Here is a 25,873-nt window from a genome sequence, read left to right as displayed (position 1 = left end):
CCCTTGTTTCAGGACTGACAGTAGACCGTATGGACAGTGAGAAGTGATAATGGAGGAGTAGAGTGAAATGTAATCCCAGGGCCATATATCAGTAAAATCCTAATGTTTTAGAATCTTTCATCTTCCAAAGACTACAACATAGGGAGGAGTTAAAAATGGTTAAAAATACAGACCCAAGTGCTTAAAAATACAGAACTTAGGGTCAAATGGCATGGGTTCCATTTCTGACTCCCATTTATAAATTTTGGGACTTTAGTTGATTTCTTAAATTCTTGTGCCCTCAGTTTCCCCATCTGTAAATAGTAATAATAGTGCTCACCTAGTAGACTTGTTGTGATGCTTCAAATGTAATTAATTTATAAAAGCACTTAGTAGGCACCTGTAACCTAATAATGTTATGTTAGTGAATACTGTCAGTATTCAGGGTATTAAAACCAGTCAGATTTAAAAACATAATCTTAACAGCATGGAACCACAGAAACAAGAATGATAAAATCATCAAGATAGGAAATTTCAAAATTAATGTACTTGATCCTTACATTTCTTAAATTTGACCTTGACCTCTATAAGTCCTGTATTCTTGATATGGTCCTGACCGACAGAATCATAGCAGAAGTCAAAGTGTGCAAGACTCCAAATAGCATCATTAAGGGGAAACTGGGAAGCAGAGGAGTTAGTTTAAGCTTTTCAGTATTGATGTATTTATGGGTTTAATGTTCTTTCTGTTAAAAACAAAAAAAGAAAAAAACCAAACGTGAGTATGATAACATACTTTACAAGAACCATGGAAACGTACAGCAACAGAATTTTTGAATCTTTAAATGCCAGCACCTTAGGGACCTGAGAAATTAAAGACAATGGTGTGCAGTCTTTGGGAACAAAAAGATTTTCAAGAATTAAAAATAGAAGCAAGTTGTACTTGAAGCACTGTGGTGAGATCAGCATGAGCTGTCTAAGGGAAAAATTGGACCCTAAACCACAAGCAAGTGTCTTCAAAATTCTTAGGAAAGTGATTTCTTACTTAAAATTCTATACCAAATCTGTCAACTTTGCAATAACCCCAAGAATTATCTTTCATGAACACTTTATGCTTTACCAAAATAGAGGTTAAACAGAGAAATCAAGACTAGGGTATTGAAGACCCTGGATAGTAGACGTGCAGCATAGCAGTGTCGGTGGGCAGTTCCAAACAGAAGGACTGAAAGCTCAGATCATCACAAAAAGAATTTCTAGAATATTGAATTATTATATAACATAGCCCATGAAATTATAAAAGAAATGTGAAAACTATTTTTCTCTATAGATATAATAATATCTGGAAAACTTAAATAGTCAACATTAAGCTATTATAAACAATAAGACAATAATGCAGCAAGTTATGAAATCAGCAAAGAAACTAATAAATTTCATATACATATACACAAACAAAAACAAGTTAGAAGATGTGATCAAAAAGAAGAACATGTATAAGATTAAAAAAATTAAATTATATTAAATATTTAGGGCAATATCTACCAAAACAATGGTAGGGACTAGGTTAATCCTCCCCACTAAAATCTGGAAAAACTACATGCGTGACAGCTGACAAGACACTGGCCATCAGGCAACAAAGAACAAAGATATCTGAGAGATGAGAAACAGACGAAGCGAGACCCAAGATAGCCTCTAGCTACTCTCTGAGAAAGCTCCCAGGCCAGCAGGCAGGAAAATATGACTGGGGTGGACCATGGAAGTCTCCAAATTGATAAGAAGGTGCTGAATGTCCAAGGCTAAGATGATTATAGTTTTTAGAGTAGAATAGCAGAGGTGAGTGAGAACCCCAAAAATCTTGAGTACTCCACTAGGTACTGGAAAATGTCTGCAGTTTTGAAGAAGAGGAATTTAGAGTCATGATGTTTTTCACTATATGTGTTATATGAGTTTGGAAACACTGTTCTTTGGGAATCCCCGGAGGTCAGGAAGGAAGGAAAAAAGACATGATCCAATCTGCATTTTAGCATCATCACCATGGTCTGTCTGGTGTTTTGTGAAGGAAAGACAGTGAGGCCAGTTGAAAATTTGGTGTGTAAGAAGAGTCATAATATAATTAATGAAAGGAGAAAGCATAAATGAAAGAGCAGGTAATACATCTAGTTGGGGGAACCATAGGGTGGAGATTGTACTAGAGAATAATTTGCCACCTTTATTTCTTTCTTTTCTCTCCACCTCCCCTTGATCGAAGGTAAGCCCTCTCTTCCAGAGGTTTCTGGTCCCTCCCTCAGAGCCAGCCCAGGTCAGGTAGTGAAGCTCACCTGCATGTCAAAGGGCTTCTTTCCCAAAAACATATCCCTGAAATGGTTTGAAAATGGAGTGGAGATTCTAGCCTTGGAGACGATCATCATGCCACGGGGAAATGCTTCCTCCTACAACATCGTCAGCACTGTCCTGGTGACACTCGCCTTCTCATCACTCCACTCCCAGATCACCTGTCAGGTGTCTCACAATGAATTGCCAAGTCCCCTCAGTGGGCATGTGAACATCTCCAAATTCCTCAAAGGTAAGTGGCCCCCACTCACTCATCCACCCACATGACCATCTCTTTATAACCCCCACATGATCCCTGTTGGAGCATTTTACCTGCATCCTCCTATTTATTCGCCAAACCCCATTGAGGGGGAGGACTCGAGGCTCCTGTCTTATATGACCATTTGCTTCCTACATGATGCCATGATCAGGCCCTTCTCTTTCTGGTGCTTTAATGTATTTGAGAGGTAGAGTTCATTCATTCAACAAGTGTTTATTGGGCATCCAGTAGGTGGTAGATTATTCTAGGTGCCTGGGATAAACAGACCTGGCTCTGCCTCAGTAAACGTGATCAGCCTTGATGCAAACAACTGGATGGTTATGACTTACACCAGTTGTTATGAAGGAAAAGAAAAAAGTTCTGCAATTGATGAAAACATAGAAATCTAATTTATTTGCCACGGTGGGCTGTCGCAGTGACAGCACTGAGACATAACCCCTAGGCCACCAGGGAGGCCCACTGCTCTCCCACTTTATCCAAACCTTTGGCTCCTCTTCCTTTCCCATATCAAAGAGATTCTTCATCAACCCAGTCAGCAGCCAGAGGCCTGTTCTTACCCAATCCAATTGATAGAACATGCACCAAGTTCTATCAGTTTCCTTCCCAATTCTTTTTTAAACCCATATATTTCTTTCTAATGTGAATGCTCAGGCTAATACCCAAGATCAAGCCCACATACCCTCTTACCTGGATGTAACAGCCCTCTTCCTCCTATATACCACTGCCCTTAACAGTTTTTCCCCAGCCACCCAGCTGCCAAGGACATTTTATAAAGGAAACCGGGCCATGTCCTTCCTTTGCTTAAAATGCTTCAGAGGCTTATCACTGCTCTACAAAAAAGAACCAACTCCTTATAGTTTGTTCATCAGTGATCTCAAGCAGTGTTGTTCATATAACCCTAAAATAATTGTGAAGAACTATGAAATTCATCATATATTTCCAAGTTAGTATCTAAAATTGTTCACCATATGCTTAAATATTTGCAAAGGAACCAACTCCTGGGATATTTCAAATCTTATCTCACTCTGAAAATGTTCAATGGAAAAAAACACACATTTGCTTTCCACTACATCCAACTCAACAAACTTTCTTTAGTAATCGTAAATTTGTATCAGTCTTTTTCCTTCCTAAATTTGTATTTCCATGATAATTCCTAGGGAGAATGCCATCCGAATGTAGCATACTTTGTATCTGAAAGTCTTTTATTGACCATAACACCATACATAACATAAAGAACTATAGAACACAGAAAACTACCATAAATACATAAACTTCTATATTGGGCTTTCTCTTCACTTGGCAGCTGTTTTCCAAAGGTGAGTATCCCAAGAGAGATAGATCAGTTGAAGTCACAAAAATTCAGAGGTCACTCAGTGTCATCTCTGCTGCACTTTGTCCATCAGTCTGTCACATGGTCCCACTAAAGTTCCAGAGGAGCAGAAGTAGCCTCTCCCCTAGTTGGTGAGCAGCAAACATCCTGGGACTGGCGTGACCACCTCTGGAAGCTACAATCTGCCACATGTAGTTAACTGCTAATCAGCTTTCACATTTCTTCTCAAAGGTCTTGGTCTCCAGAAACTCTTCCCTAACCTACCTCACCTCTAGACCAGGTCAGGTGCCCCTATGAGGCTCTCAGGGCCCCTGTGGAGATCATGTGAATGCTTTTTGCTCCTGTCCACCACACACACACACACTGGATGAGACTGCATAGAGACAGACCTGGCCCATCCTGCTCATGTTGAATCCCGAAGCCGAGAGAATGCTCACAAAGGTGTGGGTGTTCCTTGAATATCTTTTCATGTACGAAGGAAGTAACGGAGGGTCTTGTGTCAGTTGTGCCCACAGTGACTATACTGGCACACTACGTCCCAAGCCTCCAGGTAACTATCTTCATCTGCCACGTGCAAAGGTTTTACCCTGAAGTCAAACAAATCACCTGGCTGGAAAGGACTGGATGCTTCAAGACCTGTGAGGCCTTCACCCCAAACAAGAACCCAGATGGCACATTTAGCCAAGACAGTATTATCCTGGTCAACACCTCCTCAGAGTGTAAGGACAAAACACAGTTGACCTGCCGAGTACAGCACGAGGACCAGATCGAGACCAGCATGCCACTGAGTGAGCTTAGAGAAGAGCAAGAGAGCTGGGGTGAGTAAAAGTAGAACGACCAGGCAGGTGCAGGCTTGGCCTTGCAGGTAGACAGGCTGAGTTCAAATGCTGGCTCTAAGAAGCTGGTGATGTGTGACCTTAGGAAAGTCACTTCACCTTTCTCAAACTCAGCTTCTTCATCTATAAGATAGCACAGCAATCACGGCAACCTCTTCAAAGTAGGTACCAAGGGGCAGTAAGCATTGCTTTCTTCACACAGTTGGATCTTGACAATGCACCCATTTTACCAGATATTCCTGTGAATATTAAAGTTAATATGAAAAATCTTTCCCTAATTCCCACCCACCCACCCTCCTCAAAGTCATTCAGATTGAACTTTACTAAGTATGCATCAATATGTTCAGGTACTCTCATTTGATACAAAAAAAATGTTCTAATGCACAGGTCATCCTTCCCCTTTTTAAAGCTAGGAGACTGAGGCTCAGAGAAATGAGGTGATTTCCTCCACGACCAAGGTGGTATCTTGGTACCTGAGTCTGAGGTGGGGCTGAACCAGCCTGGGAGTCAAGCAATGGAAACAGGAAGCCAGATTCATCTGGTATCTTTCTGTCATCAGGTGCCAGAGAATCCAGCTTCCTCTTCGGGGCCCTCACCTTGCTTATCTGGAAGTTTATTCCCCTAACTGCATTGATAGTCCTCTGTGTCCTCAGGCGGAGCCGCCCTTCCAGGTAAGATGCCAGATAGGGGTTGACTCCCAGCAGTGAGACTCCAGGCCAACAGGGGGCACTATGAGGAGAAAGTCATGAGTCCCTGACTTCCCATTTCTCCTCTACCTTGAAGACATGTTGAATCCAGAGTGTCCCTAAAAGTTGCAGGCTAATCTTCTCAACCTTTCCCTCTGGGTCTCAGCTCCCAGATGAGGATGCACAGAGATGCAAGCTCCCCTGGTCTGCACAGGCAGAGCCTGTGGGAAGGAGAGAAAGAGGGAGCTAGTGTGGAAGGAATACAAGAGGTGGTCTCTAAGGAGAGACCTGAGAAGAATCGGGGAATCAATCCCCATCCTTGCGTCCTCAGGGGCACAGGACCCTCAGCCCTACATCTTATTCAAGAACACTGACGCAGGACGATGACTTGCCAGGGCCCCTAGGGCCATCTGCGGGCTTCTCCTGTCTCATCAGCCTTTTGAAACCTATCCAACCCAGCTCTCCCTTCCTTTCGTTTTCAGCCCCAGAGAAGGTGGGTTCGTAGACTGAGAAGGTAAGAAGTAAGAGACTGGCTCTCATGTCCTATCCAGGAATGAAGCTTCTGTGGACAGTGTGACCCTGAACATGAAACCCAGCAGAGGCAGGACAGGTTCTGATCCAGGGAGAAGCATAAACCTGCAATTCTGAAGGCCCCTTCCTCACGGAAAGCCCAATCTGGGTACCAAGCTCTTCCACAAAGTCTTTACAGCCACATCAAATAAAAATACATTAAAGAAAACACTGATGGCCAATAAACCAATGAGTTGGTGTCCAAACTCATTACTAATCTCAAAAAGTCAAAGCAAAACTACTCTGAAATGTCATCGGTCCCAAATCAAATAGCAAAAATAACGAAGCCACTGGCTATTCTTACATTGCTGACACACACTCTGGAAAACAGTGGAAAATTATAAGTTGAACATTCACTTACCCCATGACTTGGCATTTCTACTTGTTCTGTACCCAAAAGAACTTCTTGCACATGTGCACCAGAACATATGTGCAAATATATACATGGCAGCATGATTTAAAATTAGCAAAACTAAGAACAATCCAAACATCTACAGAACCAGAGGGGATTATGCTAAGTGAAAAAAGTCAAAAAGACAAATGCTGGATAATTTCACTCGTGCAGAATACAGAGAAACAAAGCAAAGGAACAGGCAAAACTAAACCAAAATCCCTAGAAATATAACTGAAGAACTGCTGCTACTAGAGGGGGTGTGTGAGGGTGGCAAGCAAAGCGGGGAGGAGCCCAATGGGCTGTGGCAATGCATTTTTTGAGTTTTTTAGTCATTGGTAAGATGTGTAATATACATCTGAAGCGGTGTGAATGTACTCCCCCAAAACATACAGAGGGAGGGAGGGAGGGAAAAAAGTAGGGTGGGAGAAAAAAGGAGAAACAAAAATGGAGTGAGTGAACTAAAGAAAATAAAATAGTACACAAGTAATGCAGATCGCAATGGTAGATTTCTCCAGGGGGATCAGGAATTAAGTAACTGCGATCTGGAAGGAATAGTAGAGAAAACCTTTCTTAAAAGGAACTATTTAAGCTGATATCTGAGGGCCTCCCTAGTGGCCCAGGGGTTAAGTCTCAACGCTATCACCACTATGGCATGAGTTTGATCCCTGGCCAGGGGGCTGACCCACATGGCACAGCAGACCTCTCCTATCTCACCTGCTGCTCCCCTCAGCAGTGTATTTCAGTTGATCTGCCTATTCTGCTCCCCACTCTGTCTCTGGTGAATCCTTTCACACACCACCCCCTACACACACACACACACCTCTGGCCTACACCTCAGTTCTTCTATGCAAAATTAAATAAATAAAATCTCAAAAAAAAAAAAAAAGCTGATATCTGAAATAGTCAAGAGACTGGGGAAAAACACTCTTGTTACAAGGAACCCACCGTGGCAAGACCTAAAGTCTGAAGGAATTTGAAAATTCAAGGAAGGGGTCGGTGGTAGCTGAGAGTAATGGGACATGGAACACGTACAGATCCGGCAGGAGTCAATGCACAGGGCTAACAGCGTGGGGGCACCTGCCCTTTACCCAAGGAAGAATGGAAAGAGTAAAGAGTTTTCCTTTCATTCTCTGGGTAAATTATGAGGTCTGATTTACATTGTTAGAAATCCTACGAGGTAAACAAATTAGAAGAAAGAAATAATCAGATAGTTCAGATATGAGATTACTACAGCAAACCAGCAATGAGGGTGGCTTGAGCTATGGGGTACAAGCAGAGGGAGAGATTAACTAATGTGAGGGGTATTTAAAACAGAAATGATGGGACATATTTGAGAACTGAATGTGTAAGGTAATGGAGAGAGGGGAACTGGGGGTGGCTTTGGGACTAGGTTGAGCAATGAATAAGGTGGGGAGATGGGTAAAGAACAGGTTTCATGATGGGAACTATGGGTTCAGTTTTGAAGATGTTTCGTGTAATAATGTTCATCTTCCAAGTGCAGATTTTGAGTAGGCAGACGGACTCTAAGTCTCTAGTTCAGAAGAGGGGTCGGAGCTGGGGAGATATTTTTAGAGTCATTTGGTCTGTAAAGCTGGTTGCCAGGGCAGCCCATCAGCAGGACTAAAATAGCCATATTTTCCTGTTCCAGCCTTCTTGCCTCCCAAAAGCCCTTGGATACAATGCAGTCTCCGGGCTCTGGTACAAAAGGGGTTCTTATATAAGCGTGGATGGAAAAGGAAAGCAGAAAGACAAAATGTCTTCATTTGTGAAGGATTGTAGAGCCTGGTTTTAGGTATACTTTTCTTTTGTGTTTTCATATGATCGCTGCAGAGTTGGGAATAGCTCTCTGATCCCCTGTCACCCTGGGCTCTCCTGGAGATTCTCAGCACTCTCATGGAGATCGGGGCGAGGAGTACAAAGAGACTGACATATTAGAAAAACTTTCATGATGGGAAGTGAAGTCACTAAAAGAATCAGAGACTTTAGCATTGTGGTCGATCTGACCTGGGAAACCTCTTGACACCACCTGGTTTACCTTTCCTCCCAACTCCCATTTACAGATGGGGAAGTTGTGACTTGGAGAACTGTATGACCAATCAAGATAAAACAGTGCAATTGTCAAGTCACCAATCAGATGTCCAAAGTACTCTATTGTTTTAAAAAAAATTTTAAAGAATTATACCTTTACTGTAAGATTTTTATTTTTTATTTATTTTTGCATAGAAGAACTGGGGTGCAGGCCAGAGGTATCAGGTGTGAGGGGATTCACCAGAGACAGAGAGGGGAACAGACCAGACAGACTGAGTGAAACACACTACTGAGGGGAGCAGCGGGTGAGACAGGAGAGGTCTGCTGCGCCATGTGGGTCAGAAACATGGCTGGGGATCAAACTCAGGCTGCTTTGCAGCAGGAGGGCCCTCACTGTAGTAGTGCTGAGACTTAATCCCTAGGCCACCAGGGAAGCCCCAAAATATTGCATTTTTTAAAATTTTCCATGATTTAACAGAATTTCCACTTTGAGGACCCTTTCCATGGATTTAATCCAGGCCAAGGATTTAATCTTGGCCAATTCAGGAACTCTTCAGCAAATCTGCAAATCCCTGTCTCCCAATGGTGTGATGTCTGTGTAATGGTCTTTGTGACATTGGGGCATGTGCCCATCTGCTTAGATGTTTGTTGCGTTGTGCTGCCCTTGAGGAGGGTCACAAAGGTGCCAACAGCATTAACCCGTTCCTGATCTCAGAGCTTCCCTGTGTCCACTTGCTTCCGGCTTTGTCCACAATCATCTAAGCACACCAGAATACCTGGCTGCTCTGGACCTCGGGTCATGCTCTAAAGCGGGGGAGTTCTTACGTCCTTTCACCATGCACAGCACACACAGTTCCCAGGCCATGCTGGGGCAGGAACTCAGCAAGCCTGTCACCAGGAAGGCAGGTGCAAATCCTCCTGACTCTCCAATCCCTCCATTTGAGTTTGGGTGCCAGGAGTGGGTTGTGGGACGCTTCTCAGGTCCCCTCTGGGGTTGGTTCATTCCATTTCCCTCATCTCGCCCATCGGGCAAGATTGTCTAGTCCCAGTGTTAGGGGGAAAAGGATGTCCTAAAGCTAATTCCATATAGGCTTTGTGGACTCCACCCCCACCCCAGGCCAAAGCCAAAGACACTGGGAACTCCAAATCCCATCACCACCCAAGGGAAGGTGGCTGAGACCTGAGGGTGGGGTTAAGCAGCCAAGTGAGTATAAAGACAGACACGTGGGCTTTGGGGGGGGGGTCCCCCATTTTGGCTCTCCACCAGCTAGCAGCATCCGGCCAGCTCTGAGAGTGCCTTTGGGTTTCCAGGTCGGCGGATCGGGTAGGACGCATTAAAGACTTTATTTTCCTATTTTCTCCCTGAGTTGTACATTTCCTTATTTCCTTTTCCCTTGTAAATAAACCTTTTATTAACCTTTTGTGCATGCCTGTAGTGGAGTATTCATAAGTCTCTTGTAAGCGCGCGGGTGAAGACCCCCAGCCAGGAACCCGTTCAATATCGGGGCTGTCCTATAACACCAGCAAGTAACTAGAGTGGAGAGGTGAGAAGGGGGTCCTCCCAGGGAGCCTGCATTTTTCCAAACTTGCATCATTTTCCTGGATCACAGCTGTTGAAACTCTAAGGCGCATTAGCCTCTGTTTCTGCTGTGGAAGTCTCGAGCAGATGGTTACATTTATCTGGTGCCCAGATGGCCTCAAGGAAACGCACAAGTGAGGGAAAAACAGTGAAAACCCGCCTGCAGGGACCTCCCTGGTGGCGCAAGGGGTTGGGCACCACACTATGAGGCAATCGCAGCCTCTGCAGCACAAGTTCGATCCCCTGCCAGGCAGGGAGCAACCCACATGGCACGGCAGACCTCTCCTGTCTCGCCCGCTGCTGCCCTCAGCAGTGTGTTTCTATCTGCCTGTTCTGTTCCCCACTCTGTCTCCGGTGAGTCCTCTCCCCCCTCTCCCCCTGCACCTCTGGCCTGGACCCCAGGGAGGGAGGGAAGGGGGGAGGGAGGGAGGGAAGGAAGGAAGGAAGGAAGGAAGGAAGGAAGGAAGGAAGGAAGGAAGGAAGGAAGGAAGGAAGGAAGGAAGGAAGGAAGGAAGGAAGGAAGGAAGGAAGGAAGGAAGGAAGGAAGGAAGGAAGGAAGGAAGGAAGGAAGGAAGGAAGGAAGGAAGGAAGGAAGGAAGGAAGGAAGGAAGGAAGGAAGGAAGGAAGGAAGGAAGGAAGGAAGGAAGGAAGGAAGGAAGGAAGGAAGGAAACCGGCCTGCAGAGCTCTGCAGTGACACCAACAGGCCCGTTTTGTAACTGCATGTCAGAAGCTTCAACTCTGTTTATACTAAAAACCACCGAATTGTACACTTTGTGGGGTCGATTTTATGCCGGGTGGATATCTCAATAAAGTTGTGAAATAAAAGACATGACGAAGTTACAGCAGCGTGAGGCTATTGTATGGTTTCCTTTTTTCTTTTTTTTTAATTAACGCCAATTTTATTTGTGGGTAGAAATCCATTCCAACAGATATCCACCATTCCACCATTACCGAAACAAGGAATAGAGATAATCATGAGCTGCATAAAAACCATTTGGAGACCTCATTTTATCCCAGATGTCCTAATGCAATTGATCTCAGGTAGGAAGGATGGAAGAAAAGGTGCAGGGAGCAAGTTTAGTCCGCAGGATTTATCCCTTGGTTCTCAGAACCTAATTCTGAATCCCCTGCTTATGATAGTGTCCCTGATGCTTTTCATTTTTTTAATTTTTTTAAAGATTTATTTATTTACGAATACAAGAACTGGGGTACAGGCCAGAGGTGTGGGGGGTGAGAGGATTCAACAGAGACAGAGTGGGGGGAGAACAGGCAGATCGACTTCAATGCACTGCTGAGGGGAGCAGTAGGCAAGTCAGGAGAGGTCTGCTGTGCCACTGTAGTGCCAGGATGGGCACTGAGCAGGTTGTCTATGATCCGGCAGATGGGTAAAGGAGAGTCTTGGAGCCCTCGGTGACCTCAGGCTTTTATTGAGCTTTACATGCATCGCAGCAACCAGGTACAATGACAGGCAGGAGTGCCAGGGAGCCAGGAGGCCAGTAGGCCTCCAAGCCCCCGGCAAGTCTTCACTCTGGGCTTCCCTGGCCTCTTTCTCCCCCTCTCTCTCCTGCCTCTCCTGCCTCTCTCCTGCTTCTTTTCCTGCTTCGGCTTCTCTTGGTGACTGTCTCAATACTCCTCCCATGGCCCACGGAAGTAAATAAGATAGTTTGCAACAATGCAACAATTAAGGGTGCCCCATCAGGGAAGGCAATCCTAATGGTGGGAGGGCAGAAAAGCCTGAAAAAACCATTTATCCTACAGCCATGTAGGTAGCTCTCTGGCCAGGGATCGAACTCCTGCTGCAGTGACTGCAAATAGCTTCAAAGGTTGTGGGTTAACGCCTTGTGCCACCAGGGAGGCCCCCTGATGCTTCGTAAAATGGTAGTTACTTGATTTACCCGATAGGTTTCTCACCAGTCCACTATCTACACACTGAGGCAGTGAACTTGGGGACTTTTTCCCCCCCAGAAGCCTCTAGCCAACTTCCCCTCACTTCTGATTGGTTAGAATTTCAACCCATGTCCCAGCTTTGACCAATGGCTCTACCAAACATCAGCCAGGGGTGGGGCCATCATACCTGGCCCTAGGGATGATCTGTCTCCTGGGGCTGAGGTTCCGCTGAAACCCACTGCTGAGCAGAAGTGGAAGGGTCTGTTAGCAAGGAAGAGGGGGATGTGGCTGTGGAGAGGCCCAAACAAGGGCTTCTTCCACAGACTGGGTGATGAATCTAGTGAGCTGTGTAAAATGATATTCTGCTAGGCTGCAATACCTGAAAGCATCTGGGTGTGGGGACAGGGTTTGGGGTCCATCCCTGGGATGCACCCCAAGAACCAGAGCCCTTATATAGCCCAAGAGTAAGGTGGGAAGCTGTGGAAAATAGCTACTATTCACTATCTGTGTTCCGGAAAGGGCTGAAGGAAAGAAGGGGAACACTTCCCCTTATGGCTCAGTAAGGATATCAAGAGACAAGGGAGAGAATGCCAGGAGTTGAGATGCCAGGGTCCTGGCACTCCCCCACTCTGGGGGAGGATGGGTATGGAGAAGAGAAACCTCAGGTGGGTTTAGAGGTTCTTAGAACAGAGGCACCATGTCCTGGTTTCCTAGATTGTCCAGGAGGCCATAGATCACCCCAAAGTTCAATGCCCAGCCTTGCTTCTGAGCAACAAGTCAGAAATAGTGAGGGGGTTGACTTTCCAGAAACTGGTGACTGGTGAACCCTCAGGAAGGTAATATCTGGGAGCCCTAGAAAAGACTTTGAATCCTATGACTCCTGAATATTATGGAGGCCCATGGTAGATCAACTACCAAAATGTCCACAATTCTTCACTCCTTCTCTATCGCCATGCCCTTTGCAGTATGACTTTGCAGCTCCTTCTAGGAAGAGGTGAAGTCTACTTTCTAGCCTTTGAATCTAATCTGACCTGTGACTTGCTTTGGCCAAAAGAATAGCAGAGCTGACACTGTAACTTGCAACCTCCGCTCTGTCTCAAGACTGTCCCTTTACTGTGAACACACCCAGACTAGTCTCCCTGAGAGACCACATGGACGGTTGCTGAGTGGCCCAGATGACCGTTAGCCCTGGAGTTCCCTAGTCAACCCGCCCCTGATCTCGAGTGCATGAGCAATCCTGGTCAAAATCAGCTGAGATGAGAAGAATCAAGGAGCCAAGCCCAATGAAATGACCAACCCACAGAATCACAGATTAAATAGCTGGTTCGTCTTTTAAGCCACTGCATTTGGGGTGATTTGTTACATAATAATAGCTAACCACTGCAGTGCCTTACCTATTACAATAAATAAAATGAAGCAACATTTGAGATCAAAAGAAATAGCCAAGTGAGGAATCCATGCCAACAGATAATTCAGAAGTTCCCTGCAAGAGTGACACAGAGGTGCCGGAGTTCTGGAGGAGTTTTCTAGGCAGATGGGCAATTCAGAGAGGCTCCAATATCTGGTCTTCTCCACAGAAGAACAATAAAGGGAGCAGCAGGTTCTAACAGCACTTCCAGCAAGGTCCAAAGGGCCAGACGGGACCAGTGCTACCTCAGCACACCCAGGGCAAAGGGCTGAGGGACCCAACCATACAATTTTCTTATGACAGACCAGAGCACAAGATCTTCCCTCCTGCCCCAGGGTGAAAAGTCAGCTTCTTCTGTCCCCACAACCTCAACTTCCTATTTCAGGACCATGTGGAATAGGAAGGACAAGGGAAGTCCTGAACACCTGGCCTTTGATCAATATTTTCCTAGCCTAGAAAAGACGGTGTTGACCTAAAACAGAATGGTGGTGGTTACAGGGGCTCCACCCCTACGTGCACTGCATTTTTATAACTATTTGACAGATCAGAAAGCTGAAGCACAATGTGCTCAAATGATTGTCCTAAGGCCACACAGTCAGAAACAGATAAAGCCAAGACTTGAAGCCAGACAACACAGCTAAACAGGCCATCAGAACCGGGGGAGACTGGGTTGCTTGAACTGGCAAATTTCAGCACTTCCTCTAAATTGATAGTCAGCCTTATGGGAGCTGCGGAGGAGTTTTGATCAGTTACAGAAAATCAAGATGTCACAAACACAAGTTTTTGCACAACCTCAGTGTGTTTCATTTGAATCCCAAGAAATAGAGGCTTGGAGAGTTACCATGATTATACTTTTAGGAATGGGGGCCGTGCCCTCCCTGCAAAGCCAAAAAGGAGGCCTGGGGGCTTGTTTTGTAGTAAGTCTTTCTTCTTAGGCTAATGTCACCTCTGCAAATTCCTACATTTCATGAACAATGATGGTCAATATGTGCACCTAGGGCCTCCCCTGGTGGTGTAAGTGGTTGAGTGCAGCGCTGTGAATCTGTCTGCAGCCTCTGCAGCACCGGTAGGATCCCTGCCAGCAGGTGAGAGTCCCACGTGGCGCAGCAGACCTCTCCTGTCTCTCCACTGCTCCCCTCAGCAGTATATTTCAGTCAGTCTGCCTGTTCTGTTCCCCACTCTGTCTCTGGTGAATCCTCTCACCCTCCCGTGCATCTGGCCTGTACCCCAGTTCTTGTATAAATAAATAAATCTTTAAAAAAAAAAGTGCATCTAATATGCTCACATCCACCTCACATGGAGCCCTCACACACATGCTTCAGGTAATGACCACAACAGGGGCAGGGGGTGGAGATTACTGCTGTCCCCGTTTTGCAGATGAGGAAAACAAGGCTCAGCCAGGCCAAGTGACTGAGAGGGCACCCAGCCAGCAGACCCAAACTCCATCCTAAGTCCAGCCAGCTCCAGGCAAACGGTGACAGCCCTCATCTCCCCTCCAGAGCCTGAGGACAGCGCCTGTGGCAAGGAGACATTATGATTTTGACAGAGTGATTATAGGAACCGCTGTGGGGATAGTTATGCAGAATCCCACCCTGTAGTGCCAGGAAGGCCACTGAGCAGGTTTCTGTGATTCGAGCAGACCAGACGGGTAAAGGAGTCCTGGAGCCCTCGGTGGGTTTCTCAGGCTTTTATTGAGCTTTTACATATAGTGCAGCAACCAGGTACATGGCAGGCAGGGGTGCCAGGAGGCCAGTAGGCCTCTAAGCCCTGGCAAGTCTTCACTCTGGGCTTCTCTGGAGTTATTTTGCCCCTGTTTCTCCTGGCAATATCTCTATACTGCTGCCATGGCCCACAGAAGTAAATAATAGAACTGTAACAATGTAACAAAATGCAGGTGCCACATCAGGCCTGGCAATCCTCATGGCAGGAGGGCAGAAAAGCCTGAAAACCATTTACCCTACACCCCCCCCACTCTACCCCCCCCCCACACACACACATACACACAAACACACACACACCCCTGGCTCCTTCCTCTTGCATCAGCACTTTGTCTTACTGTAAACACTTCCCCCAAGTAGCCTTGTCTGAGAGAAGCAGAAACAGCCTTGCCCACTGATTCGAGCTCAGTTCCTGCACACACCAGAGGGCAGAACGGAAGGCAAGTCTTGGGAGCTGCGGGAGCTGCCCTCCCAATGCCCACCACAGTCATCCCTGCCCTCTGCTCCCTGCTGCCAAAGCTGCTTCTCCTCCTCTCAGGTGAGTGGGACCTGGGACAGAACAGGATCCCCCCCTGCCTGACCCCAGAGAGGTAGCGGGAGCCCTAGCAATACCATCAGGATGAAGTGAGAGGGCAGTTGAGAGCCTTCCTGACCTCCATGGACCTCCTGGGACCTCAGTGTCCCAAGAGGCAGGACTTCTTGAGAATGTAGTGAAATTAAGCTTCTGGGCCCTGGGCTTCCGGAGTGTGGGTTCAGGTTCCGACACTTGTAGGGTCGTGTCGGAGACCATGCTCTTTGGGGAGCTAATGGGACCTTTCACTAGCGGGGCTGTATTAACTATAAAAGTGGTGAGGCTCAGCCCAGGGCTGGCTGTGTAGTTTGCCGGTCCTGTGCAAAGTGAAAACACAGGTTCTTTGTTTAAAACATTTAAGAATTTTAAAGCAGCCAGAGCAGAGAATTGACGCCAGCACGGGAGCCCGCTTAGCCTGGCCCTGGGCGACCGTACCCATCCCAAACCCACCAGCCAGCGCTGGCTCAGCCCTAGACAGGCTGGAACCTCACCTCCGATCACTTTTAGTATCTTCTCTCTGGGCCTGTTTTCCTCTCTTTAAAGTGATCCAATCATAGGGCCCACTTCATGACTTTTAGGGGGATTCACTGACATGACACCTCTAAGCACCTGGCATAATGTAAATTTAACAACTATTGGCTAACATGGTTATTCCTGTGTCTCTTCTAAACCAAGGTCAGTTTAGCTCAAGTCTTGGGGCTCCTGGGCACAGCTCAGCCTCAGAGCACTCTTACCAACCAGATAAGTTGCCTGGCCCTCAGTGGGCTCATCCCATCTCCTGCCCATGTGGTTGGGGTCCTGTCCAGGCCCTGTAAGGTTCAGCTCCCTGCTAGACCCTATAGGTTCAGACTCGCCCTATAGGTTCCGGCTGGTGGTGAAGTTCATTAAGGGGCCAGTGCCCTGCCATGCCCTATAAATGCAGGCTTCCTGCTGGGCCCTATGGGTGCCAGGTTCCTGCTGGGTCTTATATTGTCAGCCCCTGCTGCATTCTGTTGGTGCCAACTCCCTGATGCGTTCTCTAGGTGAAGTCTCCTGTTGGATCCTGAGTCCCTGTTGGGTTCTGTTGTTGCCCGCTCCACCTTGGTTCTTTAGGTGCTGGCTCCCTTCTGGGTTCTGTATGTGTTGACACCAGCTGAGCCCTACAAGTGCCAGCTCCCTGCTGGGCCCTCTCGGTGCGGGCTTCCTACTGTGCCCTGTAGCACAGGCTTCCTCTGGGCCAGGTGGGTGAGGCCCCCTTGTGGGCACTATAATTACCAGCTCCCAGATGGTTCTGTAGGGTTTGGCTCCCTGCTGGGCACTGTAGGTGTTGTCTCCCTGTTGTGTGCTGTAGGTGCCGGCTCCCTGCTGAGCACTGTAATTGCACAGTGCCTGCTGGGCCCTATAGGTCCTGGCTCTTTGTAGTGTCCTATGGATGCAGGCTCTCTGCTGGGCCCTATAGGTGCAAGCTCCCTGCTAAGCACTCTTATTGCCCTCTTCTGCTGAGCACTGTTATCACTGACTCCCTGCTGGACACTATACTTACTGGCTCCCAGCTTGGACCTAGAGGTGCTGGGCCCCTGCTGGGCTCTATATGTTCAGGCCCCCTGCTGGGTTCTGTAGGCCCAGGCTCCCTACTGGGCTCTACAGGTGCCGGCTCCCTGCTGGATTCAGTAGGTGCCAGATCCAACTGGGTCCTTCTGCCCCTTTGCTGGTTTTGTAGCTTGCAACTCCCTGCTGGTCTCTATAGGTAATGGCTCCTTGCTGGTCCCTGTAGTTGCCAACTCACTGCTGGATTCTCTAGGTACTGGCACCCTGCTGGGTTATGTAGGTGCAGGTTCCCTGCTGGGTCCAATAAGTGCAGGATCCCTGCCGACCTCTCCTGATTGCCTGCTGCTCCCCTTATCAGTGTATTTCTTTTTTTCTTTTTAAAGATTGATTTATTTATTTAAACAAGCACTGGGTACAGTCAGAAGTGCAGGAGTGCGAGAGAATTCACCAGAGCCAGAGCGGGGAGCAAAACAGGCAGAAGGACCGCTGAGGAGACACTGCTGAGGAGAGCAGCGGGCGCTGCAGGAGAGGTGTGTGCGCCATGTAGGGCCCTTGCCCAGCGGCCAGGGATCAAACTGGCTCTGCAGAGGCTGCAGGCAGCTTCGCAGCCTAGCGATCAACCGCTGCGCCACCAGGGGAGGCCCCTTATCAGTGCATTTCAATAAATCCACCTGTTCTGCTCCCCACTCTGACTCTGGTAAATCCTCTCACACGCACACACCGCACACACCACACCTCTGGCCTGCAGTTCTTCTGTGCAAAAATAAATAAAATTAAAAAATAAATAAAAGATTCCTTGTGATGCATCCCCTCCATTCTGCCTCCTCCTCAAGCAATCACCTATCTGCTTTCTGTCACTGCAGACAGTTTGAATTCTCTAGAACACTTTACAACAAAGTTCAGACAGTATGCCTCTGGGTCTGCTTTTACACAGCATAATTATTTTTAGGTTCATTCCTGTTGCATGCATCAATCATTTGTTTTTTCCCCCATTTTTATCTAGTGTATGGATAAACCACACATCATTTTTTCATTCACCTGTTGACAGAAAGTTGCGTTGTTTTCGGCTTGGGATTACTAGAAATAAAGCACCTGTAACTATTCGTGTGAGCCCTGGTGTGAACATATGCTTTCATTTCTCTTGGAAAGGAATCTAAGAATAAAATGACTAGATCATGTGGTTTAACATTTTAAGACACTCGCAAATTGTACCATTTTATTTTTCATCAACAGTGCCTGAGAATGACATTTTTCCTCCAGATCCTTACTGACACTTGCTACTGTCAATCTTTTTCATCTTTTGTAGTCCTTCTGGTTGGTTTGTAGTAATATCTTGTTGGGGTTTTCCATATGCATTTTCTAAATGCATAATGATGTTGAATATCTTTCATGTGCATTCTTTTTGGTGAAGTGTGTGCCCAACTCCCATTTTAAAACTGTGTTCTTTTGAGTTTTGAGAGTATTTGTTACAGTCTGGTTATCAATCTGTTATAAATAATATCTTTTGCAAAGATTTTCTCCTACCCTCTAGCCTGTCTTTTCAGGCTAGAACAGGAGTTTTGAACAGGAGTTTTTAATTTTTAGGAAGTCCAATTTATCATGATGTGGGTGTTATATCTAAGCATACGGTAGATTTCACTAGTGAAGCCATCTGGGCTTTGAGTTTTTCTGTGGAAAGGTTTTTAATGCAAAGTAAATATTATAAATAGATAGATAATAGGTCTTTCAAGATTATCTATTTCTTCTTGCAGTAGGTTTGGTAGTTTGTGTTTTTCAAGGAATTTGTTCATGTTGTCCAATATATATTCATTGAACTTGTACAACTTGTCAGTAATATTATCTCATTATCCTTTTAATTTCTTTAAAATCTGTGCTTCTGCGTCAGAGAAGTGATAGGACCAGGTGGGCTGGCTCTCAAGAATGGCCAGAGCAGGGCTGAGCATCTAGGAGTCTGCCCTAGTCTCTCTAGCTCTTCTTGGGGTAGGGGGCTCTATCTTAAGCTCCCCACCCCCACCCCAGTTACTGAGTGTCTTTCAGAGTCAACAGGTGATATGACACAGGGCTGGGCACTGGCAGGTGTGAGCTCATTGAACCCATACATGATGCTGGAAGGTAGGTGTTCCTCATTCTTATCCCCAGTACCTCTTCCCCTTCTCCCCCATGCACAGAGAGCCCGGGAATTAGGCAACCACACAGCTAGACTCTTGCCAGGATGCCTGGCTCTGCAACACTGCTCCACACAGTTTCACTGTGAATCCTTGCACTGAACCACCTTATCTCTTTCCTTGTCCAACACAACCTTCAGTGTCCTGAATAATTGTGCTTGGCTAACTAGTAACTGAAGAACTATGTTCAGCTTGCCTGGAGAGCTCCCGTCCTTCCTGCCCTGCATGAGACCCTCTTCTTTCGCAGGAGCCTGTGAACAGAGCCTCGAGACCAGCAGCGAGGGGCAGGTGCTACAGCCTGAGGGCCCCATGCTGGTTCAGGAGGGTGAGTCGCTCCTGCTGCGGTGTTCTGTGGCCGGCTCCTGCGTCGATGACATGATCAAATGGGTCAAGGTGAGCGATCAGCGCCAGCAGGAGACTTACAACTTCAAACATGGCTTCTTCCCGGGAGTGACACCCTTGATCCAGCGGACACTGGAGCCACATAATTGCGACTATTCCATCTATTTTCACAATGTCACCAAGGAGCAGGCTGGCACCTACCACTGCATGCAGTTTGATGACTTGAGTAAGAACTCAAAAGTGGACCTGGATGAGGGCACCTCAGTGCTTGTGAAGGGTGAGTATCAGGCTCTCCTCTGTCTCCCAATATCAGTCACCTTTTTTCACGATCCTGCTGCACACGCAGACTCTCGGGGTTATACAACTATTAGCATAGCACATTTACAGACAGTTGGGGTGATTTTGCTCCACCTGTCTCATTCTGGAACCCAGATTGGAAAGGTGAAGCTACCCGAGTGCCCAGGAGGCAGAGGCACCAGAGGGTCCATCCCATTATCCCAAACACATTTCCAGCTTCTACTCCCCTAATGGCTGCCCACAGCCCATTGGCTGCAGCAGATGACCTTGCTAAGTGCCAAGTCCAGAGATAAGGAAGTGCTGGCCACTGGGAGGCCATGCAAAAGCATGGAGTACCCAGAGTACCGTGTGACCAGAGAGGGTCAAGGGCTGGAGCTCCCTGAATAATCAGTTATCCTACCTCTAAGTTCACCAGGGGTGACCTGGAAACCCAAATCCTGGGACTGTCATTCAATTGGAGTGTGTACTTAAATCAGTGACCTCATTTCTACATACTTCAGGTGTTTCATTGGTAAAGTAAACAACATAATTCCTACTTCAAGGGCCATTCAGGTATAGAAAACAGAAGAAAGATGTTTGTGAAGCCATTCTGTGAACTGTTAATACAAAAAACATTGGGGCAGTGGAGGGGCGGGGAGGTTCATTTTAACATGAAGTAAGCATTTCAGGCACACTGCCAAGTCGTGACAGGTGCCTCATCTGTGGTCCTGTGTCCTCTGGGTTTCCAGCCTCAGAGGGATTTCCTAGGCTGTCTCCACCAACAGAGTGAGCACTTCATAAGGGCCCCAGCTCCTACTGAAGGGCTCAGGAGTGGCAGACAGAAAGGTGTGTGTCCTCTGGCTTTCCTCTTCCCCAGTTTTAGCATCTCTGCTTCCTTACTGAGTGAATCACCTAGTGAATGATGATGGAATGGGAAGGGAGGAGCTGGGGGAAGACATCAGACAAGGAGTAAGTGAGGCAAGATATGAAGGAAGAAATAAGAGGACAAAGGAGTGAGAGAGGGAAATCAACAAGGACCCTCTCTTTGGCTTCAGGAGCTGGAGACCAAGAGCCAGACCTCTGGATCATCCAGCCCCAGGAGCTGGTGCTGGCAATTGCTGGAGACACTGTCATCCTGAACTGCACAGTACTTGGAGATGGTCCCCCTGGTTCCATCAGGTGGTTTCGAGGAGCTGGTCTGAGCCGGGAAGCCATTTACAACTTCGGAGGCATCTCCCACCCCAATGTGACAGCGGTTCAGGCCTCCAGTGTTGATTTCAGCATTCTTTTCCAAAGCGTCTCCGTTGAAGATGCAGGCACCTACTACTGTGTAAAGTTTCAGAGGAAACCCAACAGACAATACCTGTCTGGGCAGGGCACCAGGCTGAGAGTGAGCGGTAAGACAGGGGATGTAGAATGTTGGTGGGGGGGACAGCTTTATCCCAAACAAGCCAGGTCTTCTCAGCCTCCTTGACTTTACATAAGCACTTACCTCTGCCTGGAATGCTTTCTCTTTTTCTCTGTAGAACTCCTACTTACCCTTCAAGACCCAGAACAAATAGCCCCCTCTCTGTGAAATCTTCTCCCAGGCAGAGTTAATTTCTCCCCATTCTGGGCTCCACAGAACTTTGACTAGACCATTAATGATTCAACAAAAATATACTGCATGCCTGTTGACTGCTCTGTACTGTACCTAGGTGCTGTGGACACTGCAAAGAATCAGTCATTGTCCCTACCCCAAAGATGCCCAAGCAGGTCTAACGAGCCTTTCATAGTTACCAGGTTTGACTTTCAGCTCCTATCCCAGGTAGCAACTGCCAGACTCATCTGAGTAACCCCCAGCTCCTACACAGAACTCAGGAGTGGCAGGACAAGGGAAGAAAAGGGGAAAATATGAGACAATCTTTCTCCCTTGCAGCAAATCCCATATCTCCCCAAGATGCAGAATTCACCAATGAACATGGGCAATACTGGCTACCTATACCAGGTGAGTATACCTAACTCCAGTGGAGTTAACCAATCCCCCACAAACAAAGGGGCCCAAAGTTGGGTTGGGCATGGGAAGGGAGTGGTCTCAGACTTCTAGGATCCACCTGCCACCAAGAAAATTCCCTGGACTCCATCTCAACTACCAAACCTGAAAACTTAATGAAAAAAAATACTTTAATAGCCAATGCTAACTTTTCAGTGGGCAATATGAGGGTTAATGAGCTCCCTGTGATTCAGTGCAAGGAGTCACTGTGAAACTGTGTGGAGCAGTGTTGCAGAGCCAGGCATGCTTGCAAAAGCCTAGTTGCATGGTTGCCTAATTCCTGGACTCTCTGGTGTCCTGATCTGTGCATGGTGGGGAGGGGCACTGGGGATAAGAACGAGGACGCCTTTGTGTATGGATTCAATGAGATCACATCTGCCAAATGCCCAGCACTGTGTGTTGGCACTGAGGGACACTCAGTAACTGGGGCGGGGGGTGGGGGTGGATAGAGCTCCCTATGCCCAGATGAGCTAGAGAGACCAGGGCAACCTCCCTGATGCTCAGCCCTGCTATGGCCATTCTTGGGAGCAGCCCACCTGGTCCTGTCACTTCTCTGACACATGTTGCCTTAGCCGAGCAAGCCACTTCCCCACTCTGGGTATATATGCTCATCTATTTAAATTAGATTGTTCTCTTACCTCATAAGATATGTTTGAGGACTATATCAGACTATTTGGAAGTATTTAGCTCAGAGTCTGAGAGCTGAGCAGCCTGTTGGTGAAAGCAATTTCTTTTATAGTCAGAAGTCAGGGATATTGTCCAGATGAGGAAAGGTACAGGTAGGCTATTGGGCAAAACTTCTTTAGGCGCTGGACAGAGGTCTCCTCCCCTAGTGTAGGAAGAATGTGGGCCCAGAGATGATAGGGCAGCTGGGCCCACCTCACCAACAAGGAGCACTGAGGTCTGGGCTTCTGGGACCTTACACCAGGTCCTTCCTGAGCTCTTCCCTTTGTGCTCCAGGCTACCTGTCTGTCCTCATACATGTGATCCTGGGACTGAAGGTGGTGACACTGGCTGTTTCCCTGCTAGTCCTGGCTGCCCAATGGAGGAGTCTCCAGCAATAAGACATCAAGATCCCAGGCCCAGCAGAGCTGTGCTTAGCATAGGGTGAGGGTAAGGGGTTAGCACAGCATATGCTGAGTCAGAGAGGGACCCAGGGCTCCTAAACCATTTTTCTGCCTTTATCCCAGCCTCAGATGCTCCTCGATCCTCCTGGATCCTTCTATTTAAATTTCGTCCACCTGGTAAAATTCCCCATTATGTACCAGGCTCCCGTCTGATGTATCTACCTCTCTTCTCAGCCTGTTCCAAACCTCGTTGTCCTCAAGGCCCTTGTCCCTGCTGCAGCCCCTCTGGAGTGCCCAGGGTTTCCTGGCGCATCTCTAAGCTCGCCCAGTCAGACCTCTGGGGCCCCTCCAGTCATATCTTTCTCTTCCTCTTTTCCTGCATTCTTTCCTTCCCCTTGTGGCTGGCTCAGGCAGCTCTAATAGTTAGAATGCAGACTTTGCAACTTGAATAAAACTCTTAAATAACAGTGACTTCAAAGACAAAGTTGATTTTTCCAGTTATACAAGCATAAGCAGGCAAAGCTATATCTTTGATATAAAGACCCAGGATTCCTTGACCTTCTTGCTACTAAGTACACATCCCAGGCAGCAGGGCCTAAACAGAGGCAATGAATGGGAGCATAACCCTCCCCTTCCTGGGCACAGCGCTGAATGTGCCCTTCACTCTGATTGGCTAGAGTGTGGTCATATGGTCATACCTACCTGCAAGGAAGCTGGGAAATGTAGTCTTTATTCTGGCAACAGTGTGCTTTGCTAGAATTTTCCAAATATTAGTGAATAACCTCTTACTTGCTCTCTGGGACACCTGAGTCAATTCCCAGCTGACACGGCACCCCCTCCAGCAAAGCCTCACAATGGAGGATAGTAGTTCTCAAGAAGAGACTTTTGCCCCCAAGGGTCATTTGGCAATATCTAGAAACCTACTAGGTTGTCACAGTTTGGGGGGTGCTATCCCCATCTAGTGGGTAAAGTTCAGGGGTGCTCCTACCTGTCCTACAACGCACAGAGCAGTCCACACAATGGTTAGCTGGGCCTCAGGGTTGCAAGCCCTGAGTGCAGACACACCTGACTGCTATCCCTGAAGCCTCTGCTCTCTCCCATGGGCTCTTAGCAACTATATGGCCACTTCACCTCTCAGAACATGGAGAACGATAGTGCGGACGTCTCTGCCCTAACAACCAACTCTAATCAGCGTTTACTGAGGGCTGGACATGTGCTATGTGCCCTATGAGCGCCCTGTCTTCCCTTCCTTGGGAACACTTATTAAATGTCCCTACCATGTGGGGAAGTGGGTTAGTATGGATGTTTCTTATCACAACAGAGAAACAGCTTAAACAAACCTAAATCAAAGGAGACACTGATTTAATCTGAGTGCTAGTGCATCGTTTAATTACCAGAAATCAGAAAGGGTAAATAGGGTAAACTTAATGTCACCTCCACACCCTCTAAGTCCTCATCCCTAGCTTAAAAAAAAAAGGACTTCACCAGGGTAATTAAGGATCTTGAATGGGGAGGCTATCTTGTGCTACCCAGAGGGACCCTAGATGCAGTGACAATTGTGCTGATGAGAGAGGGAGATTTGATACAGAAGAGGAAGAGGAGAAAGCAGTGCAGCCACAAAGGCAGAGATGTGGTGATAACAAGGCACAGAATGCCAGCAGCCACCAGAAGCTGGAAGGAACAAGGAACAGATTCTCCCCAGAGCCTCTGAAGGGCGCAGGACCCAGCTGAAACCTTAACTTCAGCACAGTGATACTGACTGCAGACTTCTGACCTCCAGAACAAGGAGAAAATAAATTTTGTTGTTTTTAACCACCAGGTTTGTGGTAATTTTTACAGCAGGAAACTAATAGCAGGGGAGCATGGAATGGTATAGCACGGGCCGGGCCTCTTTATACTGGAGGTGGTTTCCTGCTCTGCGCTGGAAACCTCCTCATCTTGCAGGGTCCCACATGATCTAGTCCCTGCCACCTATCTTATCTCATCTCCCACCATCACCCTTTAAACCCGACATAGGTAGTGTTAGGATCTCCACGGAGCACATCAGGAAAATTAAGCTTAGAGAGTGTTGTAATAGGAATTTTGTTGCCGCTTAGCAGTGGGGACGTGATGAGGGACACAGCAGTCGTGAAGGTTTGCAAGACAAGACTCTGCTACTTGAGCAGAAGTTCTTGTGCCATTTATTGAAAGCACACAGGCTAAAAAAAGCCTATCATGTGAAAACGGTTTGAGGAATAAAGTCCGGAGGGTGGGATTGGAATGGGGGACAAAGTTTTATGAGGGACAGGGAAGGGGACATTGTGACCATAAGTGAAGAGACATTTGCATCAGCAAAGTATATGATGTTATCACGGGCAGCGTTATCCCGAGTCCACCATGGAGGTAGTCACATAATCAGGTCAACAGCGGCCAAGGCATCCCCGGGCCTGCCTGGTGATACGGGCTATACTCCGTAGGCAGTCCAGGAATGCTGTGCTGTGATTTGCAGATAGCAAATAGGTCACAGTTGCCCATGAGTGGCCAGCTAGTAGCCAGCTCACAGGAAGCCACAGAGAGATCATCTAGAACCCACGATCATACAAGCAGTAATACCTGGGCTTCACACCTGGGTTAGCAGAGTCCAGAGCACGTGCTCTTGAGTCATAGCCTCTGGTGTCACTGGGTGTGCATGGGGGACTACCTGATGGATCCTCCTTGAGGAAGGGATGCCTGGACATGGATGAGAACTGACAAAGGGGAGAGGAAGAGAAGAGCATCCCAGGCAAGAGGCAAGCAGACAAAGAACCTGTGGACCTAAAAGACAGGGTTGTGTCAGCAGACACCTGAAGAAAAGTGAGGGAGCACCTTGACCCCCAGTGAGGGAAAGAGAGGGAGCAAATGACATGGCTCTGAT

At 47.2% G+C, this 25,873-nt stretch overlaps 3 protein-coding genes across 3 annotated transcripts in view; all 3 read left to right on the top strand.

The window, feature by feature from the left end:
• Nucleotides 1-47, top strand: part of LOC119237667 (signal-regulatory protein delta-like) — a 10,978-nt gene extending 10,931 nt beyond the window's left edge. The window contains exon 4 of the mRNA XM_037501619.2: nucleotides 13-47. Coding sequence (XP_037357516.1) covers nucleotides 13-47 — 35 coding nt within the window. The remainder of the gene's footprint in view (nucleotides 1-12) is intronic.
• Nucleotides 48-2,253: 2,206 nt separating this feature from the next.
• On the top strand, nucleotides 2,254-5,404 carry LOC129145411 (signal-regulatory protein beta-1-like). Its single transcript, XM_054692880.1, has 3 exons — nucleotides 2,254-2,536; nucleotides 4,397-4,711; nucleotides 5,289-5,404. Exons 1-3 carry the CDS (start codon nucleotides 2,296-2,298, stop codon nucleotides 5,402-5,404), a joined length of 672 nt encoding a protein of 223 aa, XP_054548855.1. The 5' UTR covers nucleotides 2,254-2,295.
• Nucleotides 5,405-15,357: 9,953 nt separating this feature from the next.
• On the top strand, nucleotides 15,358-24,787 carry SIRPB2 (signal regulatory protein beta 2). Its single transcript, XM_037501618.2, has 5 exons — nucleotides 15,358-15,538; nucleotides 19,511-19,882; nucleotides 20,937-21,278; nucleotides 21,800-21,868; nucleotides 22,874-24,787. Exons 1-5 carry the CDS (start codon nucleotides 15,475-15,477, stop codon nucleotides 22,975-22,977), a joined length of 951 nt encoding a protein of 316 aa, XP_037357515.2. The 5' UTR covers nucleotides 15,358-15,474; the 3' UTR covers nucleotides 22,978-24,787.
• Nucleotides 24,788-25,873: the final 1,086 nt, after the last annotated feature.

This window comes from Talpa occidentalis, unplaced genomic scaffold (assembly GCF_014898055.3).
Source record: "Talpa occidentalis isolate TD23 unplaced genomic scaffold, MPIMG_talOcc4v2.1 talOcc4.10, whole genome shotgun sequence".
Classification (NCBI taxonomy): Eukaryota; Metazoa; Chordata; class Mammalia; order Eulipotyphla; family Talpidae; genus Talpa; species Talpa occidentalis.
The sequence above is the reverse complement of the archived record's forward strand: the minus strand, read 5'-3'. Positions and strand labels throughout refer to the sequence as shown.